This window comes from Mchenga conophoros, linkage group LG19, assembly GCF_057382185.1.
Source record: "Mchenga conophoros isolate Kocher_MC1m ecotype Shallow Benthic linkage group LG19, M_conophoros_male_GT1.1, whole genome shotgun sequence".
NCBI lineage: Eukaryota > Metazoa > Chordata > Actinopteri > Cichliformes > Cichlidae > Mchenga > Mchenga conophoros.
Window position 1 is genome coordinate 23,450,017 of NC_140544.1, and position 25,367 is coordinate 23,475,383.

The 25,367-nt window shown below is 38.5% G+C and overlaps 1 protein-coding gene across 2 annotated transcripts in view; it reads left to right on the forward strand.

The window, feature by feature from the left end:
• Positions 1-4,770: 4,770 nt before the first annotated feature.
• uggt1 (UDP-glucose glycoprotein glucosyltransferase 1) overlaps positions 4,771-25,367 on the forward strand; it is a 41,151-nt gene continuing 20,554 nt past the window's right edge. The window contains exons 1-22 of one of the 2 annotated variants that reach the window (XM_085258032.1): positions 4,771-4,854; positions 9,030-9,168; positions 9,438-9,517; positions 10,213-10,343; positions 10,443-10,555; positions 10,636-10,810; positions 11,598-11,694; positions 11,802-11,880; positions 12,133-12,233; positions 14,303-14,402; positions 14,528-14,588; positions 16,830-16,921; positions 17,576-17,726; positions 18,021-18,140; positions 18,228-18,313; positions 18,678-18,813; positions 20,550-20,681; positions 21,661-21,825; positions 22,722-22,842; positions 23,127-23,225; positions 23,414-23,437; positions 24,734-24,828. In XM_085258032.1, coding sequence (XP_085114158.1) covers positions 4,824-4,854; positions 9,030-9,168; positions 9,438-9,517; positions 10,213-10,343; positions 10,443-10,555; positions 10,636-10,810; positions 11,598-11,694; positions 11,802-11,880; positions 12,133-12,233; positions 14,303-14,402; positions 14,528-14,588; positions 16,830-16,921; positions 17,576-17,726; positions 18,021-18,140; positions 18,228-18,313; positions 18,678-18,813; positions 20,550-20,681; positions 21,661-21,825; positions 22,722-22,842; positions 23,127-23,225; positions 23,414-23,437; positions 24,734-24,828 — 2,328 coding nt within the window. In that variant the 5' untranslated portion in view covers positions 4,771-4,823. The remainder of the gene's footprint in view (positions 4,855-9,029; positions 9,169-9,437; positions 9,518-10,212; positions 10,344-10,442; positions 10,556-10,635; positions 10,811-11,597; positions 11,695-11,801; positions 11,881-12,132; positions 12,234-14,302; positions 14,403-14,527; positions 14,589-16,829; positions 16,922-17,575; positions 17,727-18,020; positions 18,141-18,227; positions 18,314-18,677; positions 18,814-20,549; positions 20,682-21,660; positions 21,826-22,721; positions 22,843-23,126; positions 23,226-23,413; positions 23,438-24,733; positions 24,829-25,367) is intronic. The other variant, XM_085258033.1, reaches the window with a different exon arrangement.

The window sequence follows — 25,367 nt, forward strand, 5'->3', positions numbered from 1 at the left end:
GCCTCAATAATATGGAAGCAGTGTGCAATCAACTTGACAGAGAACGGAACAAAAGGCAGCTATCCAATGAAGAGCTTTGAATGCCCTTCAAGAAGCCTGGAGAACTATTCCTGCAGACGACTTAAAGAAATTATTTGAAAGCTGAATAAGACATTTCAGGTCGTGTTGAAGAACAGCGGCAGTAAAGTGAACTGACGAGCCAGGGGGATGCTGGCGGGAGGGGCTCTTGCAAGGCTGAAATGAACTTTTTTGTTTCAAGTAATTAGCATCATAATTAAGCTGCCTGAATAAATAAATTGGGAGACTGAACCTTGATTTAAAAGGATTGTGTAGGCTTTCTAATGCCCCTTTCACCCTTTACAAAGTACGACAAAATAGTTTAGTCCAGTCCTTTGTATTCCCAGAAAAGCAAAACGTATCAAAAACAAAAGAAAGGGAGGAAAGTAAGCAAACTAAGGGAAGTCAGCTGTGTAAAGTCAGTAACAGGTTAAGTTGCTTGGTTCACCTATCAGCAGCTGGTAAAGAAAGTGAGGCAATGTGGAATGTGACTCCATATCTATCAGAATGACCCAGCACAACTTGAAATTCGTGGCCCTTAATTTCAACAACAGACTCCAGATATTCAAGATGAGACACAAGGTGAGCTCATATAGTGGCAATTGACAGTTTTTCCAAGGAATTATATGTTCTGGTAGCAGGTTCAGTTGAAAACTTAGCAAAGCCATCGTCAGGCAGCATTAAGCTTTATTCTGTGTTAGGCCCACAGTTTTTAATTGGTATGCCATGAGGTAAGCAAGAGATTTTGAGGAAGCCAGTGAATTTCAAGCAGTTGAAAGAGTAGTTTAAAAATACCACAATGACTCTGCTTTTTAATGTAACCTTTTTTTTTAAAGTAGGTTGTCAGTTATATGTGGATGAATAGATTTATTTATCTTTTTCTAGTTCTAATAAAACACCATCAGACAGCACACTAACATGTGTACACCCTCGAAAACCATTTAATGTTTTACTTAATCACACAGTATCCACAAGACTGTTAGAGTGAACACTAACAGAAAATAGCTATTATATATCAAATCATTGCACATATCATAAACCTCATTTAACCTAATGCATTGTAACATAATGCTCTTCTGCCAACTCAGCCAAGGTACTATAATTACACTGATGCAGGTCTATAAACACAAATAGGTTTGGATACTTATTTAAACGGACAATATCGAGATGATTTCATTATTTACAGTCATTACGATGTCCCTTAGTCTCTGACCTTTGATGTGCCATAGCACCAAAAAGGTTGAAAACAACATCAGGCTGTCTGTGCAGCAGAAGATATAAGTCATAGAAGCTGATGGAAGTGAATATGCAAGAACAATAATGGCCGCCCTGAGGGTGATGGTGAGGATGAGGAGCAGACATAGCGTGTTAGAAACTCAGATTTGACTTTTAAACTTTGTTTATAAACCATAAGCATCATGAATTCTTATATAAATTAAGAAAATAATACAATCATAAACTTAATACTCGAAGCAAAACTTATTTAACCATACAAACCGTGCATATTTATGAATGTATCAGTGATTTTCTTTTTATGCAATATGGTCTATGAACACAAAATCATAAGATGTGCAAGACACACACGAATCAAGAAAGAAAGGAGGCCCACAGAGACTGCCTGGAGTTCAGCTCTACAGTCCTGTTGAAGAATAAATATTGTCACACCAGATATTGACTTTCGAGCTTGTTAAAATCTTACAAACTCTGCTTATGCCTGATTTACTGTATTCCTATTTATGTTTCCTCGTGTTTCAATAAATATTTATCCAAAATATTAAGAAATTGGGAATAGTTCAAGACCTTTCCGACTGCTCATGCTGACCACTGTCAAAGGCCCATAGTGGACATATGGGTGTCAGAATTCACTCATAGAGCAATGGAAGAAGGTCCTGTTTGGTTTTATGAAGTGCATCTTGTGCATGTGTCAGTTACATCGGTAACAGAAGTCAGAATCTTTATTGTCATTGTGCTTTAAGTAGAACGAAATTGTGTGCAAACCCGTTCGGCTCAAGTGAAAAGTGAAAAGAGCGCATTTTTAAAAGAAAAATAAATAAGACAAGAGAAACCTCTGTATATAAAAAAAAAAAGAAAGCACTGTAACAGGAGACAGCAGGGTGCATGATTGGCAGAGGTGGCAAAAGCACAGGCATTCTACACTTAAAAATGCTTGTGTTAAAAAAATATTCAGATAAAGGTTAAAATACTGATTCAATTTCTTTGCTCAAGTAATAATTAAAAAGTAATGACTCTGAAATGTCCTCAAAGTATAAAAGTAAACAGGAGCTCTTTGGAAGACATTTCTACTGGGTATTTTTGTGAAAAGCTATCTGAACCTCATGTCATACTAATATAAAAATACAAGAATTCAAAATGCAAGGAATTACAAACTTACAAAACTACAAAATTTAGCTGGGATAGGCTTCAGCTCTCCCAGGACCCTTATGAGGATGAGCAGAAGAGAACGGATGGTTCTTCCTCCATCTCTGAGTAAAGTTATCAGTCATTCTTTTGTCTTTCTGAGAAACACAGCAGATGCACATTTAACTAGCAGACACACTGCACAGAAAAACTACACAGGGAAATGTTGTAGTTGAAATGATATGCTTTCAAAAGCAACCCCTTTCATTCCTTTTTTGTAGCATAAGCTAGATGCCGTAATACAGCAACCACAACTTCTGTACATCTGCACCAAAAAGATAATAAATAATGCATGAACTATATGCTTTTTTTGGTTCTTTCATCTCATCTCATGTAATTATATTTACCTACAAATACTTAGCATAAACCACTTTTTAAACAAGACAACATTTTACTGTTTTTAAACACATTTTCAACACATAAATACTTCCTTCTAACTGTATGACGTTTTTAATTCTCTTGTAATTTCTTTTTTTTTCTTTTTTTTTATTATTGACATTTTAGAATCACTATACAATACCATCAACTTCAGCTATCTTTCAGTACATATATTTTTTTTTCTTTTTTTCTATATTTAAACAACTAAAATATCCATACAATAAGAATGAAAGAAGAAGAAAAAAAAAAGAAAAAGAAGCAAAACAGGAAATAACAAACAACATAAATAAAAAATACATAAGGAAAAAGAAAAAGGAAAGAAAAATAAATAAATAAATATAGGGAGTGTGTTTTTGTTTCCATTAATATAACTAATATAACTAATATTTCCTCTAGTCTTCTAGTAGTTAACAAAGTCAAAATCTAAAGCAAAAGCAAAAACTGGCCTGCGTTTTCTAATGTAGTCCATCCATTTCTTCCATCGTGATACAAACAGGTCCCTCTTGTAGTTCACATCAATTCTCTTGTAATTTCATTCTTACCGTAGACTAGGAATGTCTTGTTATTTCAGCTTGTCTCATTAACAGTTTCAACACTGTTCAGCGAGTAGTTTACAGACATGTCTGCATCTTCCATGCAAACTGCTGAAGACCACAGCAATCACAAGCAGATCGATGCAGCACTGTACACCTCTTTGCAACCTCCAGTAATCACTTGCCAACTGTTTAAAACTAAGGTCTAAGAACAAAAGAAGAGAGCACAAAAAGCAAAGAAATGACTGAACTGTACAAATAGAAAAGGCTAAATAACGTTGTCTTTAGCCAATAAGAGCAGTTTATTGTAACTGTGTTCGAGTTTGAATTACAATTAAAAATTTAAAAAATATTCTATTGGAGTCTTTCTTCATTTGTGTTAATCATTTGTGTTTTCTCACAGTCCTTTTGAAAGTTCTGATTGATGGTTGATCATTGTGAAAGAAAGAACTCAAGTTTGACTATCTCCATTAATATAGAGATCAAATGTGCCTATGTCCTGCAGTTTTTGCTGGTGGGTTTATTTTAATTTTTTCTAAGTAGGAAAGGGACAACAGTCTTTAATCACATGTTTATATGTAATATAGGAGGACAGTTGAATAGTGGAACATCTGTGATGCACAGAAGTATTAGGTAGTATATAGTATAAGTAAGGTTAAGCTACTACATAATACAGCGGCACCCCAAAAAGTACAGTATATTTACACTGTAAGATGTAAAATTAAAAATTAACCATACAAAATGCCTGGAAATTTACTTAAAATGACTTACACTATAATTCTTCTTTCTTGTTAAATCTTGAACTATTACCCCCTTATTGTAGTCTATTTACTACTAAGTATTTGTAGGTAAATATAATTATATTGTAATTCCAGGTGATAATACGTGGAAATTCCATTTAATTCTAAGATAATTACACCCTTTGTCAGGCCCGTATTAAAAAGTGTTTGTTACCTGAAGCACTTTGTTACTTCCCACCTCTGACCATTGGGAAACAAGCTAAAAGAGACAATGGTAAGTCCTTGGTTAGTGCTATTGCCAAGAGCTGGCAATACTTTCTTTTCAAATATCTTTAAGTGGGTGCTGCTTTTTTTGTCAGTGGTTTTAATAATACGGCTTATTAAATTATGTATTTTCTGCTTCTCACTTCTTACACTTTTAAAAAATAATGTCCTTTCACATAGTTTACTTAAATCAGGAAAATAATTTTAGGCAACAACACTAACAACAACAATAATAATAAATATAAAAAGAAAAAGGATTTTGACAGTCTTTGTTTTTAATTAGTGAATCAATTATCAGCGAAATTTGCAGTTCACCGTCTAAGGCACGTCTTATTAGTTAATCATTTATTGCTGAGAGGTTCAGTAATTTTGAACAGGCAACATTGTGGTTGCCTAATGAGCCTGTCAGGACCCGCCCACTCCACAGCGGATCATGAATTCAGGAAGCTACCGAGCCGGCTTCGGTGAGACTAAATCATTAATTTTCTGTGTTGTGGAGCTTCATACGCTTGTAGCTAAGGCTGTTTATTGTCTTTTCAACAGAATTTGACAATTTGTGCGTGTAAGTAAACAAAAACAGGTGCAATCGGGCAGTTTTGCTTTTGTGCGGGAGGCGTTAGCTAGCATTAATTTCAGGTAGCGCTAGCTCGCCGTGAGTTTTCCGGCTTTGAATGGGCTCTGAAGAGTAAATATAGCAGACATTAGAGCTGGTTAAACCAGTAAAATTTGAACGTGTGAGGTGTTTGTTACAATTAGCAGTTAACTCGTGATTACAGCTATTATGACAGCTCTGAGGGTTGTCATTGAGACAGCCCGGATGTCCAAACTGTGCACTCATTGGACGGATGAGCCACGCTGAACTCTCCCATTGGATAGAAATGATGGCACGTTTTGTTTACAGCCTCAGCATCCTGCTCTGCTGTAATTAAGCGTAACACTATTAAAGAAATCTGTAACGTTATGATATGGCGATGAAGGGTTCATGCATTTCCTCCTCGTCAGTTTGTCTCTTCTTTTTGTCCTCTCAGACCTTATATCTTAGAGTTATTTAGAGTTTGACTTGCTGGTCACCCAGGTGTCTTTCAATGAAGTGTAGTGTACCCAGCAGATTATACATAACCACTGGTTCACTACCCATTGGTTGTTTTGTGGTAGGGTATTTGAACTCGCCCTTTTGGCCCAAAAAACACACTCGCCCCTTCTACCAGGCAGAGTATCATTATTGACCATAGCAAGATAACTTCCAACTACTGTGATATTGGATTAGTTACAGCAACACCACCAGCCTGAACCACTGATAGGATGCAGAATGGGTCCATTCTTTCACTGTGTACCTTCTGCTGTAGCCAGCCTGCTTTAAAGTTTGATGTTTTGTGCATTCAGGGATGCTCTTCTGCATACATTGGTTACAACCAGTGGTAATTTGTGTCTTATTCCCTTTCTTCCTCATTTCTGCCATCAGAATGGGGAAGAACTTTACATGCCTATATTAATTGAGTTTCTGTCATGTGATTGGCTTATTAGATATTTGTGTTTAAAAGCATTTGAACAGCTGTAAAGATGAACTGGCAGGACACATTTACATTTACTGGTGCTGGCTTTTGTCATTATATATTTATAGTCTATTCTTTGGAGATCTCTATCACCAGTTCCTGTAATAATGTCTCTGACTGAAGTAGGCAGCACTCGATTGATCAATTTTGTGTGGAAGAAGAGTGAATCAGGCTATATGTGAACATGCACAGAGCCTGAGGCGAAAGGTCTAGGTTAGTAGACAAAGCTGATAACTGCTGTTTTGATACCTGTTAATTCTGACCAGGTTTTTAGAGTTTATTGAGCCAGGTAACACAAAGAAACAAGGTTACTGGTGCATCCTCTTTAGGCCTTTAAAGGCTCTAAGGCTTTTTTTTAAGCCGTTCTAAATACTGAACTCCTAAAAAAATATTTCTAAAATGCAACAATATGGAAAACCTGGCATCATACCGATGTTTAAATTTGACAGATGATCCTGATACCAGCATTAATTATTTATTTCATTAATTTTTCATTGCTGTTTATTTGTCTTTGTTGAGCTCTGATCCAGGGCAAAAAATGATCAGACACAAAAAAAGTAAACCTCAGCCACCACCTTTGGTAAATGTTATTTTGTTTCCACACGGTAATCGGCAAGGTCTGACATTGCTGTGTGGTTAATAGCTGTGCATCCCAAAAGCAAGAAGAAAAATTGTCATATTAACATACGATAAAATATAACTAATATAACTTTTACAATCGTGAATAGGAAGCATTTTGTTATGTTATTTGCAGCTAAACTTGCACAGGTAAATGATTCTGCATAATATGAGGAATAAAATGTTTAAAAATCCAGCTTTGTTTAGATTAATTACAGTTTTTTTCCCATGAAGTGATAAATAATGACCAGGTGTTTCTTTTCTTTAATATTTAATTTATGTGTATTCTTGTATAATTGCTAAGTAGTCAAACATGTAGAATCAGTTGCACAGCTTGAGGAGATGATCTGGTACCTTGCTTTAGGTGAACACTTCACAACCGTGTTTGAATTTCTTAGCAAATTATCAGTATCCTACTGTGCCTGGCAAGCCTTATGTTGTCGGCAGCACTGCTGAAGGCGGTATCACGATGTTAATAAGGAGTCTTAAGGATATTTTCTGACACTACACTTGTTGAAGCAGCGCAATGTGTCCTACTATTAAGATGATTATAAAGTCTAGACCACATAATCATACATATGTGTAAAACAATAATATTAATTTTGTTTATTTTAATTTTAAATGACTAACTTGGAACCATTTATTGTTTGAGCAGACTTTTTATTTAATAACAGGATTTGATCAGATCTCAATATTATTCAGTGGAAAGCTGATAAAAGCCTGTTATGCACACCCTGTGGCACTGAATAATGGATCGTTCAGTGCCGTCAGAAATTAGAGTTCACCCACCATACTGTGGTCTTACAAATACATACAAAGGCAAAAACAACGCTCATTTTGTCCATTAAAATATAAGAATTGTTTGTCCTTGCTACTGAAACAGTTTTGCGTGTAGTTTAGTTAACAGACTAACATAAAAAGACCGCAAAGGAAGAACTAACTCCTTCCATCTATTTATTTTGTTGTCTGTTTATCGGAGCCGGGTTGCGGGCGCAGCAGCCTGAGCAGAGAAACCCAGACTTCCTCCTATCCAGGCCACCTCCTCCAGCTTATCCGGGAGAACACCGTGGCCTTCCTAGGGCTGCTGAGAGATATAGTTGCTCCAGTGTGTCCCGAGACTACCGCACGGCCTCCTCCTGGTAGGACATACCCACCTCACCCAGGAGGCTTCCTAATCAGATGCCCAACCCATCTCAACTGGCACTTTTCAATGTGGAGGAGCAGTGGCTTTACTCTGAGACCCTCTCAATTGACTAAAATCTTTACCCTGTCTCTAAGGGCAATCCCAGCCGCCCTTCTGAGGGAGCTCATTTCTCCCACTTGCATCCACCATCTCATCCTTTTGCTTGTGACCAATAAACGAGTGAGGTGGGGACTTAAATCGACCTTGCTCAGGAAGGCTAACTTTATTTTTGTCATATTGCTGTGCAATATAAATACAATAAAATCAACCAATTATGTTAAAATCAGTGCCCTTACAGCCACTGAATATTTGGTGTTTAATTAAGGTGAAATCCAAATATAAGTTGCTAAAAATAATATAATTTGGAAATGTTGTTTGCAAGAACTCAAGAGAGCATAAATGAAATTATATGATAAGCAAAAATGAAATTATATGATAAGCAAAAATGTGTAAAAATGGCAACATGTGTTTTCTATTTAAGCGCTGTTTCTCTTTCTTCAGAAGTCTCTTTGAAACATTTCCTTGTTTCAGGAGCTTTTACTCTGAGTTGAGATGTTGTATCCTACGGAGGGTCTTTTGAAGCAAATTCTAGGTAAAAAAAAAAAGCACCACGGTACAAAGGTTAGAACTGCACATAGACGGCCTCATTTGATCCCTGTGTTCCCTAAGTCCATATGGCCCCATCCATGAAGAAAACCAAGGTTTAAATATGTTCAATTCAAAGGTCATCTTTAGTATATAAAAGTGTCAGCAAACAGTAGCACCAACGCATTAGGACAGAGTGTAAGCAACTAAATGTTATTAATATACAATTAATAATATATGTTGGTTATACACAGTAGTTGTAGTATGTTATATCTGTATGTTTTTATTTGAGAGATAATTAACTGCATTCTTGGAAATCTGCATAAACAGAGCTGAATTTGTTAAAGGAAATGATTTATTGTTATTAAAGGTTTGACAGTGGCTACATATTGTGTTGTATTTCCGTTTCCATGTTTTTATTGTCTTCATCTTTCAATGGCATCTTTGTGGTCACTGAGCTTGTAGTTTGTTAGGATCTGCCTCTGTGTTTTATCTCTGTTGGCAGTGAGATGTTCAGCCAATTCGTACAGAGCCAGATAACATTATAATCTACTTTGGTGGCTGAGTGGGCTCCGTTCTTCACTACCGCATAGCACAATGGGCGGGATGATACTATCATTCACACTGTTTATTTTGAGCTCGACTTTAACAGCAATGTGGAAATCTTTAGCCTCACTTCCCAACTCTTCTGTTCCCTCAGGTGTAGGCTTGAGGATGTGGCTTCTGTGGATCGTGCTGCTCTCGCTGCTCTCTGTCGCATCTGGGGGTGCGGACTCAAAGGCTGTCACAACCACTCTTACAACCAAATGGGCTGATACACCGCTGCTGCTGGAGGCCAGGTATGACACTGCACTGCTCAAAGGGAGCAGCACTTTGGCTGCATTACATATAAATGACATTTCAAAAGGAGATAATAGATAAATCAGTGTTCTGAGGTCATTCATGTGACTGTCCTCTAAGTGAGTTTAAACTACACTTCTGTCTCACTGATATGTCCTTGAGGAAGACTGTGAATAATTAAGGGCTTTAGGTGTTGTGCTGTTTGCAGTAGCTGACACTATGCATTTCCAGCTTATGAGACCGCCACTTTCATATTCTCCTTCCCCAGTGAGTTCATGGCAGAGGAGAGCCAGGAGAAGTTCTGGGACTTTGTAGAGGCCAATCAAAACATAGAAGGAGAGCATGACGGTAAAGTAAAACTTTGGACTCTGTGGACAAGATTTCACTTTTAGTTTCTGCGCTGTGAGCAGCTGAATTTATGATGTGTATGCAGCATCTTGGCAGTAATTGCATTGTCGGGGTTTTAGCCACATACTCGTTGGAGCAATAACACAATAAAAAGTGTATCTCAGTTAGACCAGAACTGCTGTAACACAATTTCAAGGGGACCTATTATGCTTTTCCTTATTCTCTTTATTATATATACTGTACCAGTGGTGGTTACTCATATTAAATTTGGTCAGATTTTTCGATATTGAGGTCAGCGCTTGTGCAAGTAATCCCAGTGAAAACTCAGGCTTCAGATTGCTCTGAACACAGTTTTTTCTCCTTTTTTTGATTATGGCACCTTATGTTGTAAGTGAGAACAGATATTCTCTCAGCACAGCAGCCCCGTCCACCTGCTGTTCAGACCTTCCGTTTGTGAGGCCCAGCGAATTAGAAGAAAGTTTGCTTGCAGGGAGCGTGACCCTGAAGCGAGATAAGATCTGTGGTTATTGCCTCACAGCCCAGTGTAACATAAAAAAGGATTATTCTGAATTGTGAATTCTGCAAAGCTATTTAATATAGATTACAGTAATTAAATATGAAGGGTAATAGGTCCTCTAGGGAGGGGCGAGACCACACCGAAATCTTACGTGTGCACATTTGCTGTCCCCACACAGACACAGATCAGGCCTACTATGATCTGATCATGAAGAGAGCCAGTGCCTTGCTCAGCTCCGTCCAGTTAAACATGCTGAAGTTCGCACTCTCACTGAGAGCTTACTCTGCAACAGTACACTCCTTCCAACAGGTAACAGCAGGGCAATTTAAAGCTGTTTTGAAGGCTTGAGCATACATGTGAGTAGGATGATATTAGTACTGATTATGCTTTTTGGGTGTATATTTTTAGATAGCGTCCACTGAGCCTCCTCCTTCTGGCTGCTCAGCTTTTTTGAGCATCCACGGAGAGAAGACCTGTGATGCAGAGAAGTTAGAGGCACTCCTAAAAAGTGCACCTCAAAGGTAAAAAAAAGTCACATACATCTAAAGCAAAAGGATTACGAATTATATTATTAAGATTAAATTTTTTTTCTCTCTTCCAGGACAAAGCCATATCTTTTTAAAGGTGATCATAAATACCCAGGTTCAAATCCAGATGCTCCTGTTGTGATTCTTTACGCCCAGTTTGGGACGGCAGATTTCCAGAAGCTTCACCAAGTCATTCTATCCAAAGTTAATGAAGGCTCGGTGACCTACGTGCTTCGCCACTACCTGCCTGTAAGAATTGCTTTACTTCTAATATAATTTAAATGAGAAGATCACAATAGATAGTTTGAGATTGAGCGTATTTAGGTCACTACTACCGGTATGTGAAATTATCAATAAAGCAAATGCTTTCCATGTCAGGAATAGTTTTATAAGTGTAAGTTGGTTTATAGTCATGTGGTGAAATCCCAAAGTTACTTTGGGCTCCCGTGTTTTATCCTCGTCTTACAAAAAAAAATCTGCAGTTTAAGACGGTCCTCATTTACACCTGGGATGAAAAGAGCTTCTCCAGTTCCTCATGCTAGACTGCAAGTTTCTCAAGTTGGATTACTTTCCCCTCACATGCAAATCCATTTGATAGTGTTTTTCTTTTTTTCCCTCCCCCTGATTATGCTAAATTATTCTCACCATCTGTCTTTCAGGCAGGAAGTCCTGGGCACTAGAAAGGCTGTAACATTTAACTCTTACTCTGTGCATATAGCTCTGGGGCCAGACCAGGGACAGTTAGTGGCTTAAGTACTTAGCAAGCTGGTTGTCTGCACATGGAAGATAGTCAGCAAGCACATGCATTTATAATGTGAGTGGGATTTATTTTTTTTACAAGTGGGAACACAAGAACGTTCACAGAGCTTTTTACATTAAGAAAAAAATTTTTTTTTGTTTTGTCATCAGGTTAGCATAACTGTGTCTTTTAATCTGTTTGCAAATGCAATTAATTGCAATTAAGCGTTTTCTGTGTGTGACACAATTATAAGCATGTGATGTCCCATCTTTTCTTATTTTTCTTCTTCTTCTGCAGAAGTCAAGAGGAAAGAAGGTGTATCTGTCCGGGTATGGAGTGGAGCTGGCCATCAAAAGCCAGGAGTACAAAGCAAAGGATGACACACAAGTCCAAGGTGTACATACTCACAGGAAGACACACAGTCGATACACACATGCCCACAGTGTTGTAATCCCAGAGGAGTCCTGACTTGAAAATTGAGTTAATTGATTGTGGTTTCAGGGGCGGAGGTGAATGCTACAATGATCGGAGAGAATGATCCAGTGGATGAGGTTCAGGGATTCCTTTTTGGCAAACTCAAGTGAGTGACTCTGTGTCAGCCTATGATAAAAATTCAAAGCTTGGATTAGGTCCAGGAATTGCACCACACTCTCTCAGCCAAGCCTTTCTTTTTTTTTTTTCCTTTGTTTTTCCTCCTGTCTTGAAGCACCGACCACATCTGTGCTCAACTAACCAGAAATAATCAAATCAATCTGTGAATCCAACAACTTTTTCTTAATTAGCACTTAAGTCATTTAACAGATGCATGCATTCTGTCCATCTTTCTCACTAGGACCCTCTACCCGGAGCTCAAGGAACAGCTTAAAGAATTGAGGAAGCATTTAGTTGAAAGCACCAACGAGATGGCACCTCTGAAAGTCTGGCAAATGCAAGGTGGGCCTCTTTCCAAATTTAATTGTCTTATTTCAGACATCAGCAGATTTTTCTGTGTTTGCAGTTTCCTTCTGAGTGATTGGTTTTGACAATATGAACAGGCTCTGTAAGGAAGTATCTGTTTCTGGTATTACACGTGTAAATAAATAATGATACAGCACAATGAAACAAACTTGTCAAAACTGACCGAGTCAACATCTTGACAGGCTAGCAGAAAATAAACTGTGAGGCCCTCTTAATCTACAGATAACACCTGTGGGCATTGCTCCTGTGACTTAATTTTTCAGAGAATCAATTTTATGATCCTGCAAATATACCTGCAGGACTTGAACTTCGTTCTCTATCTATTACTTCCATAGCTATGGCTGACAAAGACAATTATCCGATGGGAAAAATCCCATGTCCTCATACCCATTAAATTCAAATCAATTGTTAGCTGACCCAGAGCGTCCTCTGACGTTCTTACAATTTCACAGGAATATCTCGTTACACAATCATTTTAAAGATACCCTCCTTACTCCACAAATGGGGGGAAAAAAAGATCATTTCAAGGTTTTTTTTTCTAGCACAGAATGGGCCTTTGGGGAGTGACTACAGACAGCAGAAAACACAATCGCCGCCTACAGTAAAAGCAGTCAGCCTGTGCTTCCTAGAAGCCCATGTCTTTTCTGGGATTTCCTAACATGTGTTAAATAGAAAAAATGCCCAATATGCTTAACTATTACCAACTAGTTGGTAGTAGTTTTCATTATAGGTAGAGGACTGGTTAATGCGAGTCAAACAGGTGGACCAAGAAATGGGTCCACCTCAAAACAGTATTATATGAGAGAAAATAAACTGTATCTGTAATTTCACATGCTAGCACCGTACATATACTGTATTTATTTAAATCATCTGTTAACCATGGGAGTTTCCTGAACTATTAGAAAGTTAAAAACGCTTTCCTATTCTCTGTCTCAACAACCCTTTGATCAGGAATAAATGAAAATAAATTAACATTGGCTTCTCCAGTTGTCTTCTGTTGCTTTAACCATGATGTCATTCCACCTGTAAATCAAACTAGCAGCTGAAAATGTATCTGTATCGATCTCTGATCTACGACTGCAATCGATCACTGTCCTCTTGATGCGTTTGAGCCATAATACCTTGAAGACATGAAAGCTTTGTCTGCAGCAATATAAAAGCATTGATTAAGATGACATCATATATTGATTAACAGTTCAAACTCACTCTCACAGATGCAATCACATATACTTTTTAATTTTGTCATTTTCTTTTTGATGTTATCGAGCAAATAAAAAATTATATTGGCTCCAGCTCATCTGTTATGTTTATGTTTCTTAAAGAAAACGCTTCCATATGTAAAAGGTCAGCCTATCAGTAGGTGTAATCAGGATGTGAGCGTTCGGCTGCTTTTATATTTGGCAAATAAAGGCTCCGAGGAGATGAGGAGGTTGAACTCGACTGTCAGACTGTCATGTGGGCGTCTGTCTTTATCTCCTAACCCTGTGGGGCTCATTAGCTCAGCCTGTTTACAAAGAGAGGGAGACCTCCAGAGGCTAATAATCACACAGACTACAACACCATTACAGAGATGCTCACTGCATTGAAATAATCCTCACTGCTCTCTTCCCTCCTTGCACACCAAAGCTCCATACACCCCTTTATCTTTTCCACACTTACAAATTAACGTGATGATAAGTATATCTGCGTTTATATCAATTTAAGGTGGCGAACATCATAAACATTATTCCTGCTCAACACAAACATTTCAGCATCGACACTTTAATGTGAATCGTAATTTGCCCATATGAAATGTCTGTGTTGTACAGAGCTGCAAGCATATAGCCTTAGTCCTTTTAAATAATCAAGAGTAAGTTAATGATCTTTGAAGCAGCCCTTGTCTTTGTTTTATGTCTAAGTGCTCACATGTCTTCTAATTATGATCATTGTTTCTTTTTTCTTCTTTTCCTGTGTTTCCTGTTCTTCTTACTAATTTTTCCACTCATCTCTTTCCCATTCTGACCCTCATCGCCTGCCTGAACATCCACCCACCTTCTCTTTTACAGATCTGAGTTTCCAGACAGCTGCTCGCATTCTTGCTGCTCCTGCTGTTGATGCCCTCAATGTTATGAAAGACCTCAGTCAGAATTTTCCCACCAAGGCCAGGTAGAGGAGAAACGAAAACACACACAGATACACACACATGAGCAGTAACTACAATAAGAAGCTTGGTTTGTGTAGATTTTGGATAGTCAGCAGTTTCACAGTTCAGTCTTCCTTTTCTCTCCCAGGTCAATCACTAAAACTGTGGTCAACTCGGAGATCCGTAAAGAGATTGGCGAGAATCAAAAGGTACATGTTTGATCATCTTCTATTTTTTCCCACTTGCCCTTTTGTAACACAATGAAAACATTTCTGCTTTTGGTTAAAGATGAAAATGAACCCTTTAGTCTCTTTCACTTTCTTTTAACATCATGAATGCAGTTAATAGGCCTTCATGTGCTTGTTAGACTAACACTAAATGACTTGATCATTTCAGGTATTTTCAGGTTTAGAAACCACATGTAATTGTTACAACATGAATTAAGCTGACTTAATTTATGCAACATTACCTCCGATCCCAACCTCAACACGATGTGTCAGTGTCTTTAGTCTTTATATTCCTCTCTCTGATGTCATACGTCTTTGCTGTGTGACTTGGGGAAAAAACAATACTGATGTCACATAAAAATCTCATTAGGACACAAGCTTTTCTTGTCTTCTTGCAAAGACCGGATGACGAGGCTGTTACAAGGCTCTTTTTTTTGTTTTGTTTTTTTATTGACTCATCCAATCGAAGGACTGATAGGCTTATGTGATGGCAAAGCATCTCTTGTCCATACATATCTCCACAATTCACAAGAATTGGTGCAAGATGAAGGTCATATTCGTTTTCACAAGATCTGCTGCTTCTTTAAAGAATATTAGTGTGATTTTAGTGAAACAAGATTAATTTGTCCCCCTTATGGCTGTTTGTGATCCTCCCTGACTTCTCGGTGGATTTTACCAGTTACAACAAAACCTAGACCTTTCATTAAGAACTTTACATTTTACAATAACCTGTGAATTCTGGTGGATCATAAGCTGCTACATCATTGATATTCTGGTTCCTTCTTTTGTGCCTCCAAGACCTTTTCGTTGGCATAAAGTGAGATCTTTTCATATCCATCAGAAATTTTTTATTCTTTGGGCTTCCCTGGAGTAGCTTTGTATGCTTCACAGTTCAAAATAACCTTTATAAATCTTATAGTGGGCGTTGGTGCAGCTGCTCAGTTCATCCGCTGTCTGAAAGACGTCACTTTAGCTCCTTCCCCTATAGATTTGCTCCCCTTTTAAGCAGTATTTCTTGTGATTGGCTGCCCCTCACAAAGTGAGAGTAAAAAAAACTCTAAAATTGAGTTTTGATCAGCCTGAATCATTAACTTTTAGCTCAGCAGTTCAGTGGCTAAGACTAAATCATCTGCTTTCAAACTGCTCGATTTCATCATCTGTCCTATGTTTGTCTTTCCATTATCGAGGATCCTTATTCTTTTAATCTTGCAGACTGTGTCCTCTAGTGGTTAGGGATAATTTAGCTTTAGCTGTTTACCAATTTAATCCACTAAAGAGGACGAACCGAGACATACAGCATTATTGCAAACATCCACAATCAAGTAGCTTTTGTCTCTCAAAATGAAACTGCCCCTCCTGGTTTTGTTTTACCTTTTACTTTGTGATCAATTGTAAACATCATCTGATTTGAAAGCATTCAGTTTTTGACAATGTGTGTTTTGCTTCGCCTGTTAGTGGAATAGGCACTCACCCCTTCTTCTTGTCAGTGTTTTCTCTCTCTCCTTTGCTTGGTCTCCTCTCCTGAAGCTGTGCTCACATTATCTTGGTGTGCAGACAGGAGTTCGGGCTGATGGTGGGGCTGAGCAGACAAACGTCCTAATTACTGAATCGGTGATTCATTCAGCAGGCGCGCAGAGTCCTACAGCGAGAAATGATTATTGATTGAAGTAGTTTGAACACGTGCACTTGCTCGCACACAGACACGTCTTTGTCTTTCTCTCACACACAGGCATGCATCCACACACTCACACAATTTAAGTGGGATGAACAATATTTGTGTTAATCATGTCTTGTTGTAATTGCAATGTCTGGAGTATGATTAATCTGATGTCTTTGTCTTTCTGTAATGAGATTTGACTGTGCCAGAACGACTTTGAGCTTTCTTTTTGCCTGTGCAGACGCACAAACACACATGCGGGTCTCTTCTCATAGACAGACATATTCACACACATTTACACACCCCTTCTTTGATAATTAGATTTGTTTAGTGTGGGGTTTAATTGCTCTAAACAGGCTGATTTTGAACAGAGTTGTCAGTGCTTGTTTAGAGCTGTCAACGTGACTCGTTGTGGCTTTGTGTTGACTGTTGCCTCTAGTTTTAAAGTATAATTGACTACATGATGGCTGGTTTTGATGTTGTTTGCCTCACAGCTCAGCTGGTGTTGAATGGGGAGCTTGACACAAACAGGATATTTAGTCATATTGACGTTTCTCTTTCCATAGTTTTTCAAAGGAACTCTGGGGTTGCAGCCCGGGGATTCAGCGCTGTTCATCAACGGGCTGCATATAGATTTGGACGCACAGGACATCTTCAGGTACACATAAAAAGCCATATTTTGAGCATCTAATTTGCAGTAATTACAGCACAGAAATGCATCTGTGTTGCTTTAACCTTTTGCAAATGAAAGTATATAATCAGTCAAGACCGTAGCTTGACTGATTATATACTTTAACAATTGTTTAGAACAAAATGTAAAGTAAAATTAAATTAAAGATTTTTGTGTGTGTGCGTGTGTTTGGGCTCTTAAGACCTGGGAATGTTAAGACAACTGGGCCTAAAACGGGGCATGAAAAGATTTGAATGATAGTCACAGAAGCAGCAAATGCTTCCATATGGAAAACTGTACCCAAGTGATATTCTTGGGTTTACTGGAATATTCAAAAATTAGTTCTTGTATTAGGTATTAATAGGTTGTGCTTGACCAATCGATAAAATAAGTTGAGAGTGAGACTGTATAATAACGGAGATTGTTGCTTTTTCTTTGTCATGTTTTTAAAATCTGATTTCACATTCACATCTTACCTGCTGTTTAATGATTTAAATAAGCCAGATCAAAACTGAAAATAATGAGCTCTACTTATACATCTCTTTCAGATAATAAGGCAGTCTAGATGCTACGCTCAAATTCTTGATTACAATACACACACACTGCACCACTTAACTCGCCTCTGTCCTTTGCTACCTGCAGTGTGTTTGAAGTGCTGCGCAGCGAGGCCCGGGTGATGGAGGGTCTGCGCTCCCTGCTAATCGAGACACCTTTTATTCACGACATCCTGAAGCTCAACGTCCAGCCCTCCGACTCTGACTACGCCGTCGACATCCGCAGCCCGGCCATCAGTGTAAGAGTGTCCGTGTTCACACACGTCCCTAATAACTAACTGTTGAATGCTGCAGCAAATGAGGGACTTAACCAAAATAAGCTTGGAAAGAAATGTGTTGTGTTTGGAAGATTTTTGTTGTGCAATCAAGTTTCTATTTGAAAAAATTTGGAGGCATTTCAAGCCCTCCAAAATTATCGTTGTGCTTTCCTTCCGCTAGCAGTAAAAAGTAATTTCTTGTTGGCTCTTGTCTGCTCATTCTTGTTTTTAAACTTAATTTAAACCATTTCCTCTTCACTGCATTCTCCTTTTTAGTGGATTAACAACTTGGAGACCGACTACAGGTACAGCTCATGGCCCTCCAACGTGCAGGAGCTGCTCAGACCAACTTTCCCTGGAGTCATCAGGCAGATCCGCAAGAACTTTCACAATCTGGTAAGAGCGCAGTTTATTAATCAGACCCCTGTGAATCCAAATAGGTCTGAAGCTTTTCTGATGAATGCTAACACGCATCTGTTGCAGGTGATCATTCTGGATCCGACCCAGGAGAACACTGTAGAACTGCTGAGCGTCGCAGAGATGTTTTATGCTAATAATATACCCCTCAGGTTGGTGTTTCTGTCATCAAGATGTATACATTTTTTGGACATTTTCTTGGGAATTAATTATCAGCTTTTATGAATTTGAATGCACAACATATCACTTTTTTATTGCTGTACAGTAACCAGAAAACTAAAATAAATAAATAAAATAAAAGAGGTGCTGCAGAGCATTGGTAGTCAGTAGAAATGTGTAGTTAAAAATCCATTTTTAATTTAAGAGTTTTGTCAGGGATGTTTGGAAGACCTTTGATACCGCGCTGCATGTGGCATCTTGGGATGGTTAGTTTGTTTGAATACTGATGAAGCAGGCAGCACACGCTCTGCATTTTAACTGTTTTTGGAAGCTTACTTGCTCCGTGTTTGTGTTTAGGATCGGGCTGGTGTTTGTGGTGTCTGATGAAGACGACATAGATGGTATGCAAGATGCCGGTGTGGCACTCGTCCGAGCCTACAACTACATCACTGAAGAGGTGGACAGTCAGAATGCATTTGAAGCCGTCATGTCGGTGAGTCCATTGTTCACAGAAACTAGGAAGTGAAAAAGACCTTTGTAAGACTTTATCTAATCTGTGTCTCTGTTACTCTTTGCCTGATCCAAATAGTTAACGCATCCCTCCTATCAGGTGTCTTCCCCAAAAGCCTTAAAAACAGCAGTTATCAAACCAATATTAAAGAAAAAGAACCTAGACAGCACATTAATGCAAAACTACAGACCAATCTCTAATCTTCCATTTATCGTTAAACAGCTTTCTCACAATGAACACCCGCTTTGATATTTATCAGTCTGGTTTTCGTAGGCACCACAGCACCGAGACAGCCCTTGTCAAAGTGTTTAATGACATCCGTATAAATACTGACTGTGGGAAATCCACAGTATTGGTACTACTGGACCTTAGTGCGGCGTTTGACACCGTTGATCATGATATATTACTGGAACGTCTAGAGAGCTGGGCCGGACTCTCTGGTACAGCACTCGACTAGTTCAAGTCCTACCTTAAGAATAGAAACTTCTATGTGTCAATTAGCCAATTTTCATCACAAAATATAGAAATCACATGCGGGGTCCCCCAGGGTTCCATCCTCGGGCCCCTCTTATTTAGCATTTACATGCTCCCGTTAAGCCAGATTATAACCACCAATAATATTAACTACCACAATTATGCAGACGATACTCAACTTTATATCTCAATGTCACCAGGTGATGTTGAACCTATCCAAACTCTTAATAAATGCATTGAGCGAATTAACAACTAGATGTCTCATAATTTCCTTCAACTGAACAATAACAAAACTGACTTATCTTTGGGCCCAAAAAAGATTGATTAAATATCAGTAATCAGCTCAAACTGGTCCAACTAGAAACTACCGACCAGGCCAGAAATTTAGGTGTAACAATGGACTCAGACCTGAACCTCCAGGGCCACATAAAAGTTATAACAAAGTCAGCCTTCTATCACCTGAGGAACATTTCTAGGATTAAAGGACTGATGACACAAGGAGACCTAGAAAAACTCATCCATGCATTTATCTCTAGCCACCTTGATTACTGTAACAGTATCTTCACAGGTTTACCCAAAAAATCAATCTGACAACTGCAGCTGATTCAGAACGCTGCTGCTCGTGTTCTCACTAGAACCAAGAAAATGGAGCACATTACTCCAGTTCTAAAGTCATTACACTGGCTCCCTGTAGCTCAGAGAATAGACTTTTTAAAGTGCTTTTATTAGTTTATAAGTCCTTGAATGGGTTAGCACAAGAGTACATTAGGGATCTGCTATCATGGTACAAACCATCCAGATCAGTTAGGTCCTCCAGCTCTCGTTTATTGACCGTCTCTAGAACCAGAACTAAACATGGAGAAGCAGCTTTTAGTTTCTATGCTCCTCACATCTGGAATACTCTATCGGGAGAATGCAAAGCAGCAGAGACACTGAACTCTTTTAAGTCTAAAATTAAAACTTACTTATTTAGACTTGCTTATGAGTAACTGATCCTATTATGGCTCTCTATATGTTTGTTTTAATTTTTAATATAAATTATTGTCTTGATTATTGTTTTATTGTAAATGCTTTCTTGTAAATGTTTTCTTGTTTTTTACTTTTATAGTGATTTATGCTTTATTTTTTGTTTTATTTTAATCATGTAAAGCACCTTGAATTGCCTTGTGCTGAAAGTGTGCTATACAAATGAAATTGCCTTGCCCACTTGTTCATCCCGTTCTCTTCTCTTCTCCCTCTTATAGATGTTTAACCGTGTGCCAGTTGGTGGTCGGCTGAGTGTCGGGGATGTAGTTAAAGTGCTGGAGAAGAAGTTTCCCTACGTCGAAGTCAGCAGTGTCCTCGGAGCCGACTCCAGCTATGACAGCAACAGGAAGGTGAGTCGAGCAGGATGTTTTTTCTGTTCATATTATTAATCTAAAATTACATTTTTATTAACACAGCAAATCTAAGTGTACAATTACAGTCAAAAGAGCTGTATGTAGCACCAGAATAAAAGGATAACTGAGCAACTCAAGAGTAGTTTGATAATTCATCAGTGGATGAATAGTGGTCATTTTATTAGGTACACACATTAAACTGCTCACAAACACAAATATCTGAGCAGACAATCACACGGCACCAACTCAACTGAGCGTCAGAAATGGGAAGAAAGATTATTTTAAGTCACTCTGACTAAGGGATGTTTTTTGGTGGCAGAGGGACTGCTCTGAGTATTTCAGAAACTGCAGATTTATTCCGATTTTCCCCACGCAATCATCTCCGGAGTTTATAGAAAATGGTCTGAAAAAAGAGGAGAGAAAAAAAATCAGTGAGCATCAGGAGAAAAAACCCTTGTTGTAGTCAGAGGAGAATGGCCACACTGCTTCATGCTGATAGGAAGCCAACAGTAATTCAAATAACCACTGGCTACAACCAAGGTATACAGAAGAGCATTTCTGAATGCACATCATGTTAAACTTTGAAGCAGCAACCACAGAAGACCACACTGCGTCACACTCATGTCAGCTAAGAAAAGGAATCTGACGTGGAGTATCTGTCGTCTGATGGCTGCTTCCAGTAGGATAAAATCATCTTAAAGTGGTTTCTTGAACATGAGAATGAGTTCACTGTACTCAGATGACCTTCAGTCATCAGATCTCAATCCAGTAGAGCACATTTGGGATGTGGTGGAATTGCAGCAACTGTACAATAGTATCATGTATTTAAGAGGTTTTTAGATGCAAGAATATTAAGTGTGATTTTGTTCTAAAAGAGAAATAGAACAGCCTTTTTAAAGTGGTCACCTAAAACTGACTGCAGAGCCGAATAATTAAGGGTTAACCAGATAACATTTCTTTCTTTCTTCCCTTTCAGGAAGGACGGGCATACTATGAGCAAACAGGAGTAGGCCCGCTGCCTGTGGTCATGTACAACGGGATACCTTACCAGCGTGAACAGCTGGACCCGGATGAACTGGAAACTGTCACCATGCAGAAAATCCTGGAGACCACCTCATTCTACCAAAGGGCCGTCTACCTGGTCAGTTACAATCACATTTACAATAAAAGCTCATTATCTGCCATATCATTATTTTATTAAGGGTTATTCTAAAATACAGGTTTTAGAGCATCAGTCACAGTTTCTAAAAAAAAAAATCTGTTGCTGGACTTTAATTCAAAACAACCAATAATATATCTCAGTTTCATCTTTTGATATTTTATATTTGTATTATTTTGAACAATATGCAGAAAACTGCATTTTGCCTTAATTTCACAAGCAAACTTCAAATCTATTCTCATTTTTAACAATAAAAATGTGTTGTTGTTTTTTCTAAAAAGTACTTCATAAGATATATTTATTTGTCAGTCCTTTTTCTTTTAATTAGGTTTTTCTTTCCTGGACCTGCTACAAAATCTTAGTGTAAAATTAAAGGCAGAAGTTAAGCCACCATAAAGTAAACTTGCTAAAGTACACTGTCTGTCTTTGAGGTCATAAAACAAATTCTCTTTTCAGCAGGATCTTTGTGAGCATGCCATCTGTCATTTTTCCTCTTTTAATGTCAGCCCATCACACAGAGGAGCCAAATCTTTGAATTGATTCTTTCAAAGGATTTCTAAGGAATTTAAACACAGCAAGCAGCATTTAATTTGGTGGCTATAGAAGTCTTACTGGTCAGCATAGCATTAGTCATCCTACCTACCTTTTCTCTTTTCTTTTTTTTAATGTTTAACTCAAACTTATTCAGAGAAAACTTTCTAAACAAGCACCCGTAACTGCAGTGAAAAGGCCATTAACATTTAAGAAGTGCTTTTTAAACTGTGAGCAGGGAAATCTTGCAGAGAAGGACCTCCTGCATGACTGTCAGCTCTGCAGCTAAAGCGACGACTCTGACTTTTTACTTTAACCTCGCACGTTTCCTCTCATGTCACTCGCAGGGCGAGCTGGCTACAGACCACGATGTCGTCGACTTCATCATGAACCAGCCCAGTGTTGTTCCTCGAATCAACCCCAGAGTGTTGTCCACCAGCAGAACCTACCTGGATCTGTCTGATACCAGTAAGTATGAGGGTTTCTTAAATTTCAATTTTTTTTAGATCATCCTCAGAAACTAATGTGCTGTCTGTGACATGGATGACTCAAAGCTTCATGTAGAAGCACAGTTAGTTTTCCAAATATTCTTCAACCATTACTGCTACTATTTATTTCTATTTATTTGATGATTATTATTTTGTTGGCGTTTTTTGCAGTACAGATATGATGTAATCAAAAGTTTGTATATTATAAAAACATTTGCTCCAGAATCGATACTTTACTCCTTTTTTTTTCATCTCGTTTTGCAGATAACTACTTCATAGATGACTACGCTCGCTTCTCAACGCTAGACACAGTAGAGAAGAACACAGCTGTGGCCAACAGCATGAACTATATGACAAAGAAAGGTAAGAGCACTCTGGCATCTGATCACTGAGTAGAAAAGCATGCCTGTGGATTTTTTTTTCTTGTTGTTACTTGTGAAGATAAAAAATTTCAAAGCTAAACTCTCTCCTGGTGTATTCTCCTTCTGTCCCCTCCTCCTCCTCCTCCACTTCCGCCTCTTATTCATGTGTTTTTAAATTCCCTGCATCAGGGATGACCACCACCAACAGGCATGGTAATCACCCTTTTTCTCCACATTATTCCCCCTCCTACTCACTTGCTCTTTTTTTCAGTTTTCTGTTAACGACATTGTTGGCACCGTGTTTGTGAATCCACCACCACTCCTCCATCTGTGTTCAGTTCTCAAAGGACACAAATGACTAATAATTATGCATGTGATAATTGTACACCAGTCTCCAAGCATGAGTACCAAAATTTGTTTATGTAACTGCTCACTATAACGTTGTTTGTTCCAGTGGGAGAGCATGATAGTTCACCCAGTATGATTTCAAAGAAACTGCATGAAAAGTTTGAACGGTGTGATAAGGAAGCAAAATTTGGAGCAGAGAGCAGCACTTTAACACTCAGTGGTCACTTTATTAGGTACAGCTTGATAGTGCTGGTTCCTTCAGAGCTGTCTTAATTGTTTGTACGTGCTGGAAGTGAGTCTCAGAGGTTTTTGGTCCATATCAACACGATGGCATCAAACAGGTGATCTATTGGATTGAGCTCATTTGAGTAGAGCGGTCATGTGATGTTCAAGAAACCAGTTTGAGATGATTTGAGCTGTGCAACATCCTGATTCATTGGGCGTAGCTTCTGTTCTTAGCTGACAGGAGTGGCACTCGGTGTGGTGTTCCACTGCTGTAGCACATATGCTTCAAGGTTCAACATGCTGTGCATTCAGAGAATCTGTTCTGCATAGTGCATACTTGGTTTTTTGAGTTACTGTTACCCTATCTGGCTATTCTCCAATAACGTCTGGCATCAACAAGGCATTTTCACCTAGAAATTTGCAGCTTATTGAGTATTTTCTTTTTCTGACTACATTCTCTAAATCCCAGTAGATCAGCAGATTCTGAAACTCTCATACCAGTATGTCTGACACTACCAACTATCCCATGGCTAAAGTCACTTAAATGACCTTTCTTCTCTATTCCTATGGTCTGTATGGTAAATAACGCGCGCGTGTGTGTGTGTGTGTGTGTGTGTGTGTGTGTGTGTGTGTGTGTGTGTGTGTGTGTGTGTGTGTGTGTGTATTTCTGATGAGTTGCTTGCTTGTTTGTTTTTTTTAGATATAAGTGACCTTGATCCTTGATGTTTTTATGTGAAGCTGTTTGAACTTCTATATGTGATATTGGGCTATAAATAAATTTGAACTTAATGAACCGTGAACAGGCGTACCTAACAAAGTGGCCAGTGAGTGTATTATCTTTGTTTGCCAACACCATTAATACCACTGAAGTTGATCTGTAGCACAACTGTGGTTGTTTATTCTTACCTCGTGTCTTTCTTCTTCTGTGGTTGTCAGATGATGCCTACATTCGTCCTGTGACTTTCTGGGTAGTGGGAGATTTTGACAAACCCTCAGGACGCCAGCTCCTTTATGACGCCATCAAACACATGGTATGAAATGAGCTGTGTTTAAAATAATTGTTATACAATTTTTGATGTCAAGTAAACTGTATAAAACAAATTCTGATACCTTCCAAAAGTTGCTTTTTCACAAAGGATATGTGACCTAACCACCACATAAAGCTACTACTTGATGTTTTTATTCTGCAGCCTGTGGCTGCTGCAGACTTTTATACACAGCTAGGCTAATGTGCAGCTCGCTATAGCATCATTGCGTGCAGACACAAGAGTGATGACTTTATTGTTGTAGAACTTGAAGGAGAGAAAAGCAAAAAGGCAGAATGCCAAAAAGTAATTGTGTTCCTTCGCACAAAGAAAAACACGGATGCAAAGCAATGAAACGTGGTCTGTGACATTAACCAAATAAATGCACATGCTTGTTAAAAAGAGGTGAACCAGTTTTAAAACTGAGACTGTCCACTCTGTGTATCATAGTTTCCTTTACAGTGATACTCATGTGGAGTTTAGCTTATAGATGGTCAGAACATTAAAGCCTGCAGAAGCTTACCATCTCTCCCCTCTTGTACAAC